The sequence below is a fragment of the Anabas testudineus genome, chromosome 6, assembly GCF_900324465.2.
Source record: "Anabas testudineus chromosome 6, fAnaTes1.2, whole genome shotgun sequence".
NCBI lineage: Eukaryota > Metazoa > Chordata > Actinopteri > Anabantiformes > Anabantidae > Anabas > Anabas testudineus.
The window spans coordinates 7,881,625-7,900,100 of NC_046615.1; the positions used below are offsets into that span (position 1 = coordinate 7,881,625).

At 42.5% G+C, this 18,476-nt stretch overlaps 3 protein-coding genes across 7 annotated transcripts in view; all 3 read right to left on the reverse strand.

Annotated features, from left to right (window-relative positions):
* Positions 1 to 401: 401 nt before the first annotated feature.
* On the reverse strand, positions 402 to 5,968 carry panx2 (pannexin 2). The gene is made up of 5 exons (XM_026366275.1): positions 5,740 to 5,968; positions 3,183 to 4,297; positions 2,829 to 2,964; positions 1,094 to 1,279; positions 402 to 721 (listed from the first exon to the last, which is right to left on the reverse strand). Exons 1-5 carry the CDS (start codon positions 5,966 to 5,968, stop codon positions 402 to 404), a joined length of 1,986 nt encoding a protein of 661 aa, XP_026222060.1.
* Positions 5,969 to 10,700: 4,732 nt separating this feature from the next.
* Positions 10,701 to 14,968, reverse strand: mlc1 (modulator of VRAC current 1). 4 transcript variants are annotated; one of them, XM_026365922.1, is made up of 12 exons: positions 14,305 to 14,968; positions 13,743 to 14,040; positions 13,193 to 13,282; positions 12,970 to 13,023; positions 12,729 to 12,830; positions 12,497 to 12,598; positions 12,274 to 12,345; positions 12,075 to 12,191; positions 11,914 to 11,970; positions 11,432 to 11,554; positions 11,127 to 11,282; positions 10,701 to 10,852 (listed from the first exon to the last, which is right to left on the reverse strand). In XM_026365922.1, the coding sequence occupies exons 2-12, from the start codon at positions 13,998 to 14,000 to the stop codon at positions 10,772 to 10,774; spliced, it is 1,212 nt and encodes a 403-aa protein (XP_026221707.1). In that variant the 5' UTR covers positions 14,001 to 14,040; positions 14,305 to 14,968; the 3' UTR covers positions 10,701 to 10,771. The 4 variants fall into 4 exon arrangements, with proteins under 4 accessions (XP_026221707.1, XP_026221706.1, XP_026221709.1 ...); XM_026365921.1 differs by having other exon boundaries at positions 13,743 to 14,043; XM_026365924.1 differs by having other exon boundaries at positions 10,701 to 10,849; positions 13,743 to 14,968.
* A 1,703-nt stretch (positions 14,969 to 16,671) lies between these two features.
* Positions 16,672 to 18,476, reverse strand: part of btbd11b (BTB (POZ) domain containing 11b) — a 53,049-nt gene continuing 51,244 nt past the window's right edge. The window contains exons 15-17 of one of the 2 annotated variants that reach the window (XM_026365918.1): positions 18,405 to 18,473; positions 18,135 to 18,248; positions 16,672 to 18,026 (exon numbers count right to left, since the gene is read on the reverse strand). In XM_026365918.1, the coding sequence (XP_026221703.1) occupies positions 17,817 to 18,026; positions 18,135 to 18,248; positions 18,405 to 18,473 (393 nt within the window). In that variant the 3' untranslated portion in view covers positions 16,672 to 17,816. The remainder of the gene's footprint in view (positions 18,027 to 18,134; positions 18,249 to 18,404; positions 18,474 to 18,476) is intronic. The other variant, XM_026365919.1, reaches the window with a different exon arrangement.

Here is an 18,476-nt window from a genome sequence, read left to right on the forward strand (position 1 = left end):
TCTGTAGCACCCTGTAGAATTATATCACTGCTGGTTTTCATTGGAGGGTGAATTACTGTGCACAGTCATCCTGAGACATGAATGTGACATCATTTCCTACAGTAATACTCTGATCAACACAATCAAATACACACAGTTTCTATATTTTCCCTCCTTGAGCAACATCTAAAAGTCGAGGGTTGTTTTTTTTTTTTGTTTTGTGTTGAACAATAGTTCTTCATGTAGTTTTCCTGTTGTCCCATTTCTACTCGTCAGTCAGCCCAATCCACTCACACACAGAAGTGGGAGTTAGTTCAAAGATAGACTAGAGGTGGCTGTTGATAGGAGGTGATTGACATAGTGGTCATGTGCGTCAAGTAGAGATTGAGCGAGAGGAATCTCAGCCCCCATCTTCCCCTTCTTCAGCATTCCCCAGCAGCGATGAGCTCCCCAGGTCTCTCTGCCAGTCTGTCTCTACGATTTTGCTCATCCTCCTCCTGCTCAAACAGAGTGTGATGTATACTCAGCAGCTGGTGTGTGGGTGCTCTGGTCAGGGGTGGAGGCTGAGACTCAGGGTTTTCTGGCTGGGTGAGAGGCTCCTCTGGAGGAGGAGAGGACTTGGGACTGAGTGCATCCTCACTGGATGGTGGGTTTGGGCTTACACCATTTACATACGTAGTGGTGGGCAGGGTCATTTTAGAAAAGGCAGTGGTGGTTGACTCTGGCGAGCAAACCTTAGTTTCTGAGAAAATAAGCAGGAAGTACCAGAGAGCAAAGAGGAAGAGAGGAGAGAAACAACAGATAAAATCAAATCAGCTAAAGGAAAAAATATATGTTTTATGTTCATTTAAAAAAAGTATCTTGTGTTATGTTAAAGGTATTCAACAGAAATTACACTTTGACATGTCTCATTTTGTAGCCTAAAAAACTCACCTTACATTCAGCTATAAGGTAAAATCATGTGTTTTCCATTTTACTATTTGCCTTTCTAAAACATAACCTAACTATTTAAGCAGATTCCACCTTTTGTATATTAATAAAGGTGTGCAGCATTAGCCACAGGCAACTGAACACATATCACAAAATGACTATAGTCAAAAGTAGTCGGGCCTACCTGTTATTGCACCAGACACGTGAACAATAGTGTGTGTGCCCTCAAGGTACACTGTATCCATGTTGTGCTCTGACTGGAGAGGTTCTGCGGTTGTTGCCTCCACCTTGGGTTTACGAATGGTCAGCATGTACGGGTGGACATCGAGAGAGAAGTTCCGAGTGTGCTTTTTCTCCATCCCACTTAGATCTGCAGTTTAAAAAGGGGCACAAATTAAATTAAAACAGCAGAAAAGTGATTTGTCTTTTCTCAACCTGAAATGAATTACAGGCTTCTTGGATGCAGCAACAACATCACTGAACACAACACTTATCTGTATAATAGATAAGTGTTAAGTATACATTACATTAAACATTCATTATACAAAATATATATTCATCTAAATTTGTGCTTGATCTTGAGGCAATTATTTAAGTAAATATTAAAAATGTGGAAGAAAATTCACTTAATCTAATAGTTTTAAACATCAGCAGTTTGTTTCTGTAATTCTAAATAGAGAGAATAGTAAACAAATCCAGCTTAATTAAATCAGGCTCTATTTAATCGGAAAAAAAACTTGCTGTATTTATCACTGCTATTTTTAACAGTTAATAAGGGCTCTAAATGAACTTGAACTTAAAAGTTTGCTTTGAGTCGACATCCACCTGTACATTGACATAACTGGCATACACTTATTAAAAATGGATCATCTGAAGAGATGTGCCTACAATATGGTTTGTTAACAGGTTTCAATGACATTCATTATAATTAAGTGGATGCTCCGAACTTGAAAATCTCACAGTGACAGTAACTGTGATCAAACAGGCTAGAGATTCTGCAAGTGACAGCACATCCAACCATCAGTCTATCCACTCTCTTACTGCCCATAAGGATCAGGGGGGCTGGAGCCAGTCCCAGCTGTCTTTTGGCAAGAGGAGGAGCACATCATGGACAGATCTCCAGTCTGTCACAGGCCTGACGCATAGAAAACCATTCATACTGACATTCACACTGAAGGGCAATTAAGAATCGCCAAGTAATCTGCATGTCTTTGGACTGTGGGAGGAAACTGTACCCATGCAGGCACAGGGCAAACATGTCAACTTCTCCCAGGACTACTTTCAATTGATCCATGCACAAGTTTATGCACAATGTGTGCAAACCTAACTGTCTGTGACATGTAAGCTTGTATTTTGAGCCAATTCTATTTTTCTTATTACAGTATCTTTTGTATTCAGATGTATGTTGTTTCGCATTGCAAATCAAAGCACTGATGTGCACAGGTGTGTGTGTGTGTGTGTGTGTGTGTGTGTGTGTGTGTGTGTGTGTGCGTGTGTGTGTGTGTATGTGTGTGTGTATGGCTGAGTAGTGGATTTTGGTGCATCTGTGGATTTTTCACAACCTTAAATTTATCTGGTGGTTTTGATGTTACATACACAGCAAAATGCAATGTACTGTGTGACAGCTGTCAATCATGGCCAGCATCAATTTTTTCCGTGCTGACCCCTGTCTATCACAACAACTACCAGTGTTATGGCTGATCGGTGTAACTGGCTATTTAGATGAATTCTTCACTGTTGTTCACTGTTGTTGTTTGCTGTTTCTTACTAAGGGTTTATTGGGGCATCTTGTCTGCAATTGGAAACTACACTGAGAAAAGCAAATACAATAAAGCAATAAAAAATAAATTCAATTACACTAAAATAAAATTTGTTTCTTAACATGTCTTGCTTGACTTGCTCTTCGTGATTTTTCATACCTTTCGGTGAAGGATTTTGTGTGCTTTTGTTATCCAGAAGTGGAGCCATGAAGCTGTCAGCCACTGTCTTTCGTCTGAGTGGTTTGGGTTTTTCAGGCTTGGTGTTATTTTCCAGACGTGTCAAAGTAAGGGGTTCCTTTACAGCAGACACAAAAACAGGTAGTTGTATCATAGCTTAACTACAGTCCAGGTGGCAAAAAGCAACAATTAAAGCAGCAAAGAAATACTTCTACATATTATAAGAAGTGCTAAATGAAAGACGCTTTATTCATCAATTTCAGCGTGATACATGTGCTTCTGTAGTTACTGGTACTGTTGAAAAATTTAGCGAGTATTTGTGAGTAAAAGCCTTACCTTGAATGACTGAGGAAGAGGATTTGAACTTGGCATCCATTTAATCTTCTTGCGCGGCCGTTTGATGACCAGTGGCTCCGCACCTATCTCCCCTACTCCTAGATCAGACGGGTCCATATTGGGATCAATTGTTTGTATCCCAGAGTCCCTTACAGTGGGTGTAGCATCGTGGTTTGACTGTGCAAGTGCCGCCAGCAACTGCCTCACCACATTGTCATACATGAGGTCACTCTCATTAGTGATGAAGTCCAGCCGGTTGAGTGACTTGATGTGGTCCCTGTTCTCGTTGCAGAACATGGCCAGGATGTTGATATCACAGAACTGAGACTTCTGCCAGCGGCGGCGTGTTTTGATACCAACTTTATGCAGTTTGTCAAAAACAAAGTTGGACTTTCGAACCACAAACAAATGCAACAAATTAACCAGAATGATGAGGTTCACAGTGCAGAGCAGAGATATATCCACGGCTGCCATGATGCGCTGCAGCTGCACAGCAGGTAGTTTACAGTTGACCCTGAGCTTCAGCTCTTGATAGCTGCTGATGTCTGGGGGTTCACCCAGCGCACAGGTGAACTCATTCTGCCTTTGGCGGGCGTAGTAGGCGCTCAGGTAGGAAATGGGAATGGAACTGAGGCAGATAATAGCCAGGTGGCGTGCCAGGTATAGTTTAGCCAGAAAGTTACTCTGGCCTCGCCTCTCTAAATATTTCTCAAAGAGGTTCTGCTCAGGGCTCTTCTCCTTCTCCGCGTTCTCTATAATCTCTCTCCTCTCTCGCTCGGTTATGCCAGGTCCTTTGGATTGGATCTGCTTCTCGATCTTTGGGGCTCGCCCCTCAGCTGCTCGATGATAGCAGTTATCAATCTCTTGAAGTAGAAAATTGAGCTCTGAAGTGAGCCGAGTAGAGGCAAGGAACTCCCAGCTCAAGGCAGGAATGTACATGATTCCAGCAAAGGCCAGCAGGGCATAGGGCAAAAACTTGTGTTCAAACAGTGACGGCCAGAGGTGTGGCTCCACACCAGGCAGGGCGTCACGCAGCTCTGTCCAGCAGTAGCCTCTTGCATACAATGCCTGGTCTCTGGTGAAGTTGTGCGGTGTGTAACAGTATATGGACTCCTCTGAGGAAAGAAGAGAAAGAAAGCATCAGTTCCAACCTAACTTTAATACTTATGATGATTGTATCTCGTAATGTCGATACAGTGGCAAGGAAATGTAAAGGCACTGTTTCATGGTTTTCTCCATAGACACCTTCATCAGTTATGAAATGTCATCTGATCTTCACTATTGTCACAAATATCAACAAACGCAGCTGATAAAACAGAAACAGTCACAGTCTTTCAGGTCTTTATTTAATAGACTCATTAAACACACAGAGTAATGGTGGAAAAAGTAATGGCAACAGCGTTTTAATAACCAGTTGAACCACCCTTTGCAGCAATAACCTCAAGAAAACACCTCCAGTAGCTGCACAACATCCAGGAGGAATTTAATCATTGTTTCCCCACAGAACCGCTTAGATTCAGTCATTATTACTATTTTCTTGCCACTGTAGTAGCTAAAAGACAAATTCTTAAATGCTACATGCTGAGTCTTCATTTTCTGACCAGTAATATCAATGAAAAAACTCTGCAAGGCACTATTGAACAGCCCAATTTTATGAACAACATGGGAGCAAAAGGACAACCTGCTTTAAAAATTACTGTTTGACAATTTATCTAAACCACCTGTTTAAAAGTGAATAAAAAACATAAAGATCCAAAACAGCATGAACACACATGGGAGTACTGTAGCTTCTGTGATTATTGAAAATTGAACCATTCAGTAATTCTGCATAGTTCAACATACCTGACATTATCTCTTCCAAGCCAGACGTTAAGGGAATATAGCTTCATTATAATATAAATAGAGTTTCAGAACTTCTTTTTGTATGTATCATTTCAATGGTGGAACAAGCAAAGATCTTTTTATATTCTCCACGTAACATCTTATATTTTCCTCATCTCTGTTTCAGCTTTTAAGACTAGCCTTATGGTTTACCATCTATTGATTGATTCAAACACACTTAGATATCATTAGAAAAAAACTAATCCGAGTTGTCTAAACACCCACGTCTTTCTGCTGCTAAAGTTAAACACTCAGTCCCAGCTGGGTAGTTGCTGCTCTGCAGAGAGTCTGACTCAGCAATTTATTCCTCCTGTCCATTGCTTCCACTCTGCCTTCAAACCAAACACTCCCCCCGCAAACCTCCACCCTTCAAATCCTTCCACATCTCCAGTATGTCGCCCTCACTCTTAAGCCCTTTCTAGATCTCTCTTTTGCTCCTTTAGCGCACTGCTCCTTTTCCTACATTACCCAATTTCATAATTACACTTCTTAGCACACGGAAGTGAGTTTTGCTGTTGTCCAAAAAACCTAAGTGAGGTGTAGTGTAATTTTCAAAACCTTACCGGACATTTGGTCTACTCTGGTCCAAAATGACATGAGAATATACCTGCTGCTGCTGTAACTTAGACAAATCTGTCACTGGCAATGAACCTCTTTAAGTGGCAGAGTATCTCACCTGCAAAGTTCCTGGTGAAGACAAGTGTGACCAGCAGGATGGGGATGATGACTGTCCCTATAGTTACAACACGATCAAAGGGCAGCTCCAGTTTGAGCTGCACCATAAGGCCGGCCAGTGCCCCGCCCTTCTCATCCTGAGAGGAGCCCGGCAGGATGAGCTCCTTCAGCTTCTCGCCAGCAAGTAGAGCTGTGGCCATGTCTAAGTTTTGATCAAGGATGTTCTGCATCCGGAACACAAAGGACACACTACAACCCCCCTCTGGAATGGAGGGGAGGCCAGACGCTCCCAGCTGTAGTTAAACACTCCTCAACACAAGCCTCCACACAATGAAATGTGTGGCCGACTTCAGCCTCTGTCACCATGTGTGGCGAAGAAGTGGGACATACTGGATGCTCGTGTTCTTTGAAGGTTTAAGCGTGCACCCCTCCGTCTCTACAGTGCCTGGCCTCAGTCCCGACACTGTGTGGCAGGTTGAGGAATGAGCTGTGCTTAGGAGACGTCCTTGTGATCCCCAGAGAGAGCGATTGCTGCCTGAATAGTTGTTACGTGAGCTTCAGTCGGGAGAAGCTCTGGCCAGTCCTTTCCTGAAAGATTAATAAGCAGTTAGGCCAATACACACGTAATCCAAGAGCATGTATACATGCTAGATAATTAGTGCAACTGTCTTTCAGAAAGAAACCACACACCTCCTGAGGAAAAGCTCCCTGTTTCCAACGATTGTCCTTGATAATACAGTCATGTGGCTTTAAAGAAATTGAATAAAAGCTGGAGTGTATTCCAATGATTTCAACACATGCTCTACGTCTCTTGAGAAATAAAAACCTTATTCCTTTAGGCAGGGATCCTCCTCTCTGGACACCTGATGGTCATTATCTCTGTGGACCAGCATGTTCACACTAGGACAGGTGAACACAGACACTGCTGTGTGTGTGAGTGTGTGTGTGTGTGTGTGTGTGCATTAACATAACATGCATACGCTTGCAGTGTAATCGTGCAGGGAGGATCAACAGCAGCTGCATGCTTATTTCACTTGAAGGTTATGTGGTTGTCCTTCATGAGCAGCAAGAATATATCACCCCATCTCATCAACAACCCTTCACCCTCCTGCTCTCTGTCTTCCTCTTTCTCTCTCCATTACTCCCTCTGTCCTCCTCTCAGTTTCCTCTCATTACGCAAAAAACACATGCAGCTCATCTATTAAATCCTTAAAAGCCGAGCCTTCTAGTCCAGGGCTGCAAAGTATACTTAACATCGCAGAGAGTGAAACCTTGAGGCTGCGCTTTCAACGGTACAGGGGGCAATTAGCGAGTTCTGGTGAGCGTTGCAGTTCCTCCACTCAAGTGGTGAGAAAGTGGCTACACATGTTAAAACTGACACAGCGGGGTAATTGAGGCTGCACAGGAAAAAGGGAGCGATTACAACAAATACACAGATCTTTTATTCGTTTTTGGATCTAGTGCCTGGTGTCAGTCGGGGTAACTTTGTCCAAATGGTCAAGGACTGTTTCAGGATAGATCAGAGAGGAAATAAACTTTGCATAATTCAAATTTAAAGGGGCAGCGTCACATTTTTGTTTGAGGCTGCACTGCTGTCTGTGAGGTACTGGCACTGCTCCAGTCTAACAGATTATGCCTCTCAGCTGGGCTATGCTACCGGTATTTAGAGAGGGAATCCCACATTCCTTGGCTACAACAGCAGCCTGTTTGACTGGGACCAGTGTAGCTGGCTGCAAAGATGTAGACTCCTGGACAACAGCAGAAAGAGCTCTTCCCATTCATTAGGAATTAGACAATGGCTGAGGAGGGGAGAACTTTTAGTGCACATACCTCTTGTTCATGCACAAATCTTACTGGATACCAACAGTCCAATGACAGAATTAGCAAGTGAACTATCTTAGACAGCAGAACAAGTGTCTTCAGTGCATTCTCACATAAGTATCCGAGCTCACTGTGGGGACACTGCAGGAACATTTAGTTAGGGTGAGAAGATCATCATGTCCTAGTTAGCTTCTCTTGAGCTAAGACACTTCTCACTGCTGTCTCCAGGACACTGGGAGAATCGCAACCGGGAGGACTTCCATCAGACTCCTGATTCATTTGCCATGCAGTGAGTCGCGGCTGCCTGCACAAGACGACGCGTTTCAGCACCGGAGCAGTGGATAGCTCCCGGGTAGCCAGCCGGGGACGACCTGCTAAGCAGCAAGTGAAACGACTGACTGTGTGTGTGTGTGTGTGTGTGTGTGTGTGTGAGAGAGAGAGAGTGATTGAGTGAATGAGTGTGTGTGCTTTTACCCTGTGTCTCTCTGTCTGTGTGTGTGTGTGTGTGTCAGTGCAGGAGCGACAAGGAGCTCCTCTAAGATGCTCAGCACCCGCACCAGCTGTCAGTTGGCGACACTAACGCTGCAAACAGCACTCTTCCTCCTCTGGAAGCTAAATAAATAAAGGAGATGCGAGCATGCAGAGGGGTAAAACGACAGAAATTCACTCACCATGTCTCGCTGCATCTGCCGGCACAGGAAGAGTTAATCTGCAGTGCGGGCGAGCAGCTACAGCATGTATCCGAGAACACCGGTTTGTTCCGCCTCCACCCCCCCCCCCCCCCCACCCTTCCACCCAACTCAACTCCTCTCCTCTCTCCTCCTCTCCCCTCCCTGGCCTGCCTCTTCCTCGGAAACAAGAGATGAGATAACACATTGAGATTCTCTAGTTCATCACATCATCTTCTCCCTGCGGTTAACTGAGTTAACGCAGGACTGGGAGCGTGACTCACAAGGGCACAGCTATTCGACGGGGGGGGAGTTATGCTGCACGTATCCAAATTAAGAATTAAGAATATCATTTGCATGTCTGCAGGTTTGTCATTAAAATATTGCATATTTAGACCTGTATGAATTACAGTTTTGCTCCAGCGATGGTGAAATACACAATATTTTGCTGTTGCACCAAATCTAAGGAACTATCTCCACTGTTTGGGAGTTGTCTATAAGATTTTTGTGAATAACCACACAGCGTCTATCTTTAATCAAATCCTCCTTTCCCTTCTGTCTACAAACAAACTACGAGGCACGGAGAGGCTTTTGCTTTCACATTGATAGGTTCATCCAGCCTGCCCATCAATGGGACTGGCCACACACACGCTACCAGTGAATGACATTTAAACCCAGTGGGTGTGGTGAGCGTCGGAGCTCACTTTTATGAGCATGGAAAAAAAAAAAGCAGGTGCATGATAAACCCAACACAGACCGACAACTCTCATCTTTTAATTGCACTTGTATATTACAGAGAGCATGACTAAATTACTAGGTTTATTAAAGTATAACTCTCTACAGTTGTTAGACGTGTTGTCTGATAATGACCCAGATTCTCATCATCACAGCAGCGCATGGAGCTGCAGCCTGTGGGCTCCAGCACCCTCTGGCTCTCCCGGTGAGCGCGCCCCCGATGTTCGTCAGCTGCTGGACCGACAAGTCAGTTTTTCCCCAAGCCGGTTTCTGCCGGTTAGGGAAACCGCTCCTCACTACGTTTGTTTCCAAATATAGTCTCTCTCTCTCTCTCTCTCTCTCTCTCTCTCTCTCTCTCTCTCTCTCTCTCTGTTTGCTGCTGAGATCTTGGTGATGTTCATGTATGAGATGTGATGCAGCTTCCTGCCTCCTGTCAGGATGAAAAATGCAAAAGAATGCAACAGCCTTTGGGGAGGACAAAAGAAACACATACATTTCAAAACAACAGCTCTGCCATAAATTTCCAGTGGTCCGTTTTTATTCTAGTTGTTAATGTTGTAGTGAATTTAATGAAATGTTACCCACTGTGCATAAAGTCAGCAGATTGTTAGAAATACTCATGCATATAACTACATATACAGTTCAGTACAACAGCATCTGTGTAAAAAAACACATACTGTGTACTGTATAATAGCCCATACATACATATATAAAACTCCATTCAAGTCCCTGTGTTTTAAGACAGTATAAAAACAGAGAGGTTAGGCATCAAAATAGACTTGATGGTAGATTATTTGTTTTCGCATTACATTAGACTGTAGACCGTGGGGCAGTGTACTTACTGGGTGTAGGATGCCAGAACAGATAGTTTAGATTTCCACAACACTTTAAGTCATTCAATGCAGCATTTTGAAAAAGAGAAAAAAGACAATTGAACACCGACCTAGACATTTCACTAGCAATTAACATGCAAACATAGGTGTACCTCCAGCTTTGGGCCTCTGGCTATATGCATCTTGGGCATAAAATAATCCCCTTAATGAGAACTGTACTGCAAATGTAAACATGCTTCCTGTTTTAGGACCTTTAACATCTAAGGAAGATGTTTCCTTCTACTGTAATACAGTCAGGTGACACGACACAGCACGTGTAAGTTATGTAGCACATATATTTATTATTTTTTTTAGACAATTTTTTTGCAGCTCATAGGGGCTACTGAGTTAGATATACTGTAGGTGTAATCCTATACAAAATGATTTGTTTTTAATGCTACAGTGCAACTTTGACAATATAGCTGACCAACTTGCAATATCTATTAAAACCAGTATGCATATACTGTGTTAAACATTTGGACACACCATAAACCTTTGTGTTTATTCTGAGTGCTCAGAGCATTTGTGTATTACTGAACACTGGATTACATGATTCACTGATGATTGTACCTACAGTAACAGTACAATTACTGCACTACTACAGTAATGGTGTCTTTATATATTAATATATACTCATATATCGCTCCTGACTACAGTAAGTAGGCCACATTTATAAAAACCTAGAACATGTACATCAAAGAAAAGTGCTTGGAGCATTATCTATGCAAATATTTAAAACAAAAACAAACAAAAAAATTATATTCTTACATTGTCTTTGTTTGTTTTTTTCATTGATTACTTATCTTTCAATCCCCCCCCCCTTGTTTCCTGTGAATACATCTTTTTATTTCATCTGACGTTCTCACTCTGTCTCTGCAGCTTCCAAAGTTGTTTCTCTTTCTTTTTCTACTTTTTGTTAAATGTACTCGAGGGCTTTTCATTGGGCCATTTGAACCACGACTGCCTTCCAGGCTCTGTCCTTGTCGAAGTCCTGCAGCGTTCCATTGGGTGTTTGCTGCTGAGGAAGTAAAACAGGAAAGGGGAGAAGAAGAGGGATGTGGGAGGATGAAGGTGACTATTTTGAAATAAATGATGTGTGAAGAATGAGCAGCTCAGCATCATTTTTGCATCCGTGACTCGGTCATTCATTTTATTTAAATGCCATTTTTTGTGTGCATAGCTAATGAGGTGAACACCTGAATCAGAACAGTAATTATCAGATTTCCATATTCACAATTATTTCTTCAAAGGTGGGGAGACGGACAAACGGAGGAAAACTCTACCTGCCTTACCTCACAGAAATGGCTGTGCATGCTGTCATTGCACTCTGGAGCCCCCATGCGGAGCTGACTCTTGTAGGAGGCACAGTGCACCACAGTGGCTGACGTTAGAACTGCCTGCACAAGCAGCAGCACCATCAGAATCAGCAACAGGATGTCGTAGGATTGCTGGAACACACAGCCCCACACAGATCAAATGAGATGAATCCAAGTTAAATTTCTTTACACAAAATTATACAAACTTTATTATTTGTGCTAAATGAGGTAAAACAAACACATTGCATATCACCGGTGCATTTTCACTTAATTAGACTCACCTTGGCTGTGGGCACGTCATGCAGAAAAATTTCAATAATGCTGATCACACTGCAAGAGAGGAAGCCGGAGGCAGAAAAGAGCAGGGGAGACGTCACACTGCTGATGGCAATCAGCACCTCCACCTGGGAGACACCAGGAAGAGAGAAAACAGAGGAACGGAGAGGAGAGGATAAAAGGTTGTTAGAGCCAGAAAGAAAAAGGAAAGAGACTTAGCTTTTATAACAGAGAGATTTGGTTATAATTAATGGGGATTAGTATTTAAAGTAAAAGCTAAACAGATTGAGTCCACAGTGACCACTTAAATCCAAGAGTATTTCAAGGTTTAGAGACTACAATGTGAAAAGCGGTCTATGAAAAAGGCAACAAACCCTTAGAGACCTACTGGAGAGCATTACACATCAAGATATCATTGGAGACTGACAGTCTATATTCTTTGTGTAGTACAGGTTATACAACAGCTATACTGTTGTTTGGCACTCACCAGACATTTGTTGGGGTATTCTGACACCACATGACTTGCTATAGCACTGGGAAAACACTGCAAAGGATTAAAGATCAGATCAGTGATGAACATAATCCAAGTTAGCATTTTGAAGTGCAATCTCTGTTGTGATGAAAGAGTTTTAGTGAAGAAAAACTTACAGCCACGAGGATCCAGAAAAATGTGACAGACAAGTAGGGGCCAGGTAGCAAAGCGTCCATGTTCAGGGCAATAATGCCTCCAAATACAGCAGAGATTCCCACAATCACTTCTATGACCTATTAGAGACGTTCATGATTGAACGTGACATTTCGACACTTTTGGAACGGGCGTGTAATGTATGCAAAGAAAACAACTCACAGAATATGCCTTGAGGAGTCGAGTTGGGAAGACTGCGGGCGTTATAACCACAGGTCTGTCATACGTCACTGGCTGGAAGACAGATGGAAAGATTGATGTGAGTTAGGATGGAAGAGTGAAAGCTGGAGGGAGAGCAAGAGGGCAGTTGAGGGAACAAGAGCAATCAATCATTCATGCATGTACACACACACACACACACACACAGCCATGCACATACACACACCTTTCTATGGCAGCAGCAATCCTCTGCGGAGCGGGCTGACAGGATGACAGTGCTGGCCATCAGCACCTCCAGCAAAATCATCAAGATGAGGTTAAAGTTGATCTGAGAAAACAGAGCAGAAGGACGAGCAGAGCTACAGTGTGAGAAAATCAATTGTGAAAAATTCATCATATGCTATCATGCATTTGTTTATATTGCATATTTGTTCATTGTGTTAATAGGAACGGTTTACATTGACGGCTGAAGGGTTCAGGACCAGTTTACAACCAAACCAAACCAGGCAAGTGGTTGTCACAGCAAACGTGGACACGTACACCACCTGGAAATCTGACACCTTGAAAAAAACAAGCAACAAGACAACGTGGCACCTGCATTAGTATCAAACCTGGCCAAAAATTGCTTCACAGAACGTTAATTAAAAATCAATTAAAACATAATCTTAATCATCTCTAGCATGTTCACTGTTTACTCACTGCAACCTGTCTGTTCTTGGCAATGGCAAAGCTAGCGATCGCTGCAGGGAGGCCCTGTGAAGAATGGCAACAAATGAGCTGCTGCGCTGATCTGCCTGGCAGATGGTATCTGAAAATTATGTGCTTCACATGACAGTGTAATCTAATTTTAATCTAAGTAATGTGTGAGGTAGCGAGGCAGTATCAGCATATGAAAGTGACTGTTTACATGATGGACACTTACAGAGCCTGCGGCACAGCGCAGGTAGTCCATGGCAACAGGAAACAGGTTTCCCAGGTACAGAGAGAAGCCGGATGTGATGAGCAGACTCCCCTGAACGCACACACACACACACACACACAAACACACACACAAACACACACACACACACACACACACACACAGATATGCATGCAAATATGCAAATACAACACAGACATTCATAAATGCATTCAACAGGTAAGGCTGCACAAGAATGCCTTCACCATCTCCCTCACTCTCATACTTAAGTCTGTCTCAAATATAACACAATGTGCATGTTCAAAGACAAACTCCTGATGAATTCCTATGTACTTTTAAAAGTTTTGGGAGTTGTACCAGGTTTCTTTCCCATAAATGTGGAAACACAAATCAAGATTTCTTGTTGCCATTGCACTCAAACTTTTAAGGTTGGGATGCTCCTCTGATCACAAGAGGATAACCCCAAACTTTTCATTTGTGTGTTATGGATGAAAATAGGTCAATCCTGTAGTGTGTCTCCTTTGAAACTCTCCCTGATCATCTATCCTCTCACCCCTATGAGGACGCTGTAGAGCCAGGCCCTGTAGCTGAAGCATGGGTGCTTTAGAGGCTCCGGCTGGGCCAGCTGCAGGTCACTGGCCCTCACGTCCACTGTGTAGCTGTCCCGCTCAGGTCTATCCCGCTCCCCCCTGTCTGGCTTTCTCTCTGCTCCCCTGTCTCCCCGTCGTCCCAGGGTCCCGCCATCCCTCTCCAGAGTGGGCATGTGGCTGTAGGTGAACTCCTCTCTGGCTGATAGTTCCTCACGCTGCATCACTGAAACAGGTGGTGATTTACTCGGGATGGTATTACAGCTACTGGGAAACAGGGAAAAGATGTAACAAGAGGGCAACAAGTGAAATCAACATTATTATCTCCACATGAATAGAGTATTCCAACATGAGACCTGAAGGAAAAATCAATGGAAAGTGCATTAAACTAAAAAACAAAAAAGTCTACTACTCATCCTGCAGCGATACAAAAACAACCCCCTCCTTTTTCATTTGCTAAAGCCAAGAGAAGCTCCATCTTTCTCTTTGTCGCTGCTTCTTTTCACATATTTCTCCTTCCACACTCACCTGTTGTTGTGCTGAGTCTCTTGCAGAACTTCTAAATACTGTTCAACGAAGGTCTCATTCAACCACTGAGATCAAACCACCACATTGGAGACAACTTGTTTTTGTCTGCAGCCCCTTCTGCCTCTCGCTCTCTCTCTCCCTCACACTTGCACTCTGTTTCTCCCCCACTGTCCTCCTTTTTTTTCCTACTCTCTCTCCCTTTACGCTGTGTTTCTGAAAAGTTTTTTTTTTTTTTGAGGCCTTCAAAGCGTGGAGCTAAAACACATGGCTCTTGTGCTGCCAGCCTACGTTGTGCCAAAAGGAAGAACGCCTGTGCATGACAACAAGGGGAGGACGAAGGGGCTCGAGCTGGGGACAGAGTTACTAGGGCAAACCCCCTTTTTTCACCCTCCTCTTTGCTCTCCCACAACACAAAACCGCGCATTGATTCACTCACAAAACTGAGAGAACTGTGCACATGGCAACACACAACGTATGTGTTTAGAAATTCCACTTCAGAGCAAGAAATAAAACGACCACAAACCCACAAATTCCATCAGGTCCAGTGTCAAACAGCTGCTTTCTGCTTGTGTACCATCCCCCTGCACACCTCCCCTCACACCTTCTCTTGGTGTGCTACTTGCAGTTCACAGCCCAGTAAATTAAGATGCCCAGCAGTGCTTTAGAAAAGAGAGGCAACAGAGACATGTCCATGACTTAATCACATGGTCTCTTGTCTGACACAGCTAATCTGATGATGGATAATTTGCGCTCCAAATAAGAATTTCCCAGCTGCTCATTCAGGAGTAAACGCTGGATTTACGACATCTTGTGTTTATTGTGTCAGCGTATGAGCATGTACATGTATGTGCACCTCAGGACTCCATTCAGCCTCTAACACAGCGACGCATGCCCTGCTTAACATTGTTCCTGGGCGCCGGTAACCATAGTGACTCCTTAACAACTGCTGTCACCATGTCTATGGCCATTGTAATGTCTCAGCCCCAACACACACACACACACACACACACACACACACAGTCTGCAAATATCATGCACATTCAAAGAGAGAAACATATAGTGCAACACCAAAGAGGAAAAGAGGATAATCACCAATTAGACAAGAAATAATTCAGTTCAGAACCTGAAAGTTACAAAAATATGTCTGCGCTAGTTTGTTTACTTTAACTAATTTGACATCTACAAAAGTCACATCAAGAAAAATTTATATCAGTATCATGTTGGCAATTGAGTGTCACTGATCCTGGGGCAAAAATGACTACAACAAAATCAAATGTCATCTAATGGTTATTTTAACCAGATACAAAGTAAGAATCAGCTGCGTCTTATGGACAGCAGCTGTACAGATGTTCGGCACACATTGTTCTCACTGCTCTGCTTTTACCTTCTTCTTTCAAGAGTGGACGATAAAAAAAAAAAAAAACAGAACAAGGCTTCAGCTGTTCACAGCTTTGATCCTGTCTTTCTACTCGTACCAATAGGTTTTTACTTAAAAGCCTTTATTCCACATTTGCTATAATCTGTTAAATTTACACAGTTACTGACAAAATGTAGTAAAAAGTAATGAGACGAGTCATAAATACATCACAGCATGTCTGTAAATAATAAGAAGAATTGAGGGTCAATAGGACTGCATCCTGTTTCTTTACACTAGCACTCATTAGGGTTTTTGCCACAGCTATAATTTATCTTTCCTTTTCTTGTCCTCACACATTTAGATGGGTGTGTTCAATCATATGCCGAGCACTGATTGGTCCAGGGTTTTGGAGTAATTTGGTAATCTAGAGGTATTTGAGACTAGCTTAGCTGAAAACATTAGTAGCAAACAACAACCTGTCTGTTCAGCTACAGTAGATGCACAGTTGAGGGTAATTTTCTCCAACTAGTCGACCTAATGTTTCTTATTCCTTTACTGTAAGATATGTTGCCCTTTAAACTGTAAGAGTAAGTAAAACATTTTAGCATTGACCAACATGGATGACTCTATAGAGCACAAAACTTCCATTGATGAAGATGAAAATAAGCGAGTTAACTTTTTGCCTATTAAAATGATTTGGCTACAGCATGTTTGTGGCCTCCAAAAATGAGTGTGCTGTGAATAAGGTACGTCTTCAATTGCTTTTATCAGTGATTTTAGGCTATTTAACCAACGCAGTATTGGCTTGTGAGCAGCTGGGTGCCATATTAAAGCACCTCCCAGCTGAGATCTAACCTTTTAGCTGCAGAGAACAAAAAAATAACAGGACGGCCTTCAAAAGTTCATATGAAACAGAATAATAGATGCCTTTTTGAGCTGGAGACTGCACCTGGACAATCTGGGAGCGGATTCATAGAACTCTTTATATTCATTTGTACAATCTACTGCAGTCTGCAGTAGAATTCATAGCTTGTACAGCTGTACCTAATAACGTGGCCAGTGAGTGCATACCCAACACACATATCCAGTACAAGCTATGTTGTTTCACAGTCTCTCACATGAAATGACGACACCGTTTGACTGCTACACATTTATAGTGACCCATGCTGATGACAAAACTAGTCTCACAGAGCGTGAACGCAGCTTTTCAACATAATCTTTCAACAGATCAAAAGAAAGATAAACCCAAAACAAAACACCATCACCCCTCTGACATGCAACATTCAACACAGATATTAAAAGATGAACTTGTTGTTTTTACAGCAATACTCAACAGTAAGACACATGAGAAAACATCTGTGGATATTATATATATATATATATATATATATATATGTACATTAACTTACATTATCAATAGCTCTGTTTTATATGAACAATATTTACATGGTACTGGAGAAATTAAAAGTCTTTTCCCAGCCAGTTGTCGAAGGTCAGCTGACAAAAGTCCCTGTTTTACATTATAGATTCTTGACAGTTGTTTGGCTTTAAAGAGTAATCAGCACAGATAATTATAAGTTACTGACATTTATACAAATTCATTACTCTGTACAAGTCCATATGTCTAAGCAAATAATCACAACATGAGGCAGCGCTTCTTTCTCACAACCAGGAAGTGATGCACTGATGGCTTATAACATAAAGCATCTGAAGTCAGATGCTCTGACTGCAGGTGCTTGCATCTATTCCTCTGAGCTTCCATAGTCCCACCTGATCTTTTCAGATTAACACACACAGTGCACTACTTAGCTGAGGAATTCCCGCTGAACAAGGGACATTGTTACAGTGATTTACAATATGTCATTGGCAAATTGTGGTATAATACAACTATCTTATGACAGTTATTGTATGTTAATTCCTAGTCGACACAGCAAGGCAGACAGACAGACTTGTACCCATCTGTGCTCAGATAACACAAAGCATATTAGCAACTGATGAGCTTCACAGAGACAAAGATTGCAGCTGATGAGTCCTATTTCTTTTTCTTTTACTTAAAACAATCCGTCAATCAGATACATCTCATTACAGTGCCGTGTCCCTGATAGCCATCTGATAAATATTCTCTGTGCCTTTGTTCAGAAATTTCAGACATTTCTCAGACGATGGATCCCTTGGAGGAGGACAAGTGGATAGACTGGATGCGGATGGCCAAGGTTTTCTCCAGGTCCTGCAGGATGTCACAGCTGGGGCTGTCTGGAGGTGCATCATACAGCAGCTGCTTGAACGGCTCCAACTCGATCAGGATTACCATGTTCTTCAGGAAATAGCCCTCTATATAGGATGCCAGGTCTGGAGCATCAAGAAACTGTAGGAAACAGTGAGAGTTGTTGTTTTTGTATGCTGATAATGGTATACCTTTGGAGCTAGGCTCCATATACATTTTCTGTAAATTGATTTTAAATTCTGCCTGGACCTTGGCATGACTGTAGATCTCCACACAAGTTTCTGTGTTGATGTTCTTGGAGCAGATAATCTCGCAGTGCCTCTGTAGCGCCTCCAGCTGGAAGAACTTGGCTGCAGACAGAAGCTGCAACCAAAACCACAAGTCATTTTAATGAGCTAATATTAAAACTTATAAGTTACATTGATTACACAGTGAGCTTAGAGATCATGAAATGGGTTATAGCAGAAAGAGTTTGAGCTTCTTCTTTCACAGTATATAGTGCAACTTTCAGGACTTTACCTCCATAACATCAGTGTTCCTGATGTGCAGAGCTTCAGTCCCTCCACAGTAGAGATACTGCATAACCAGCTG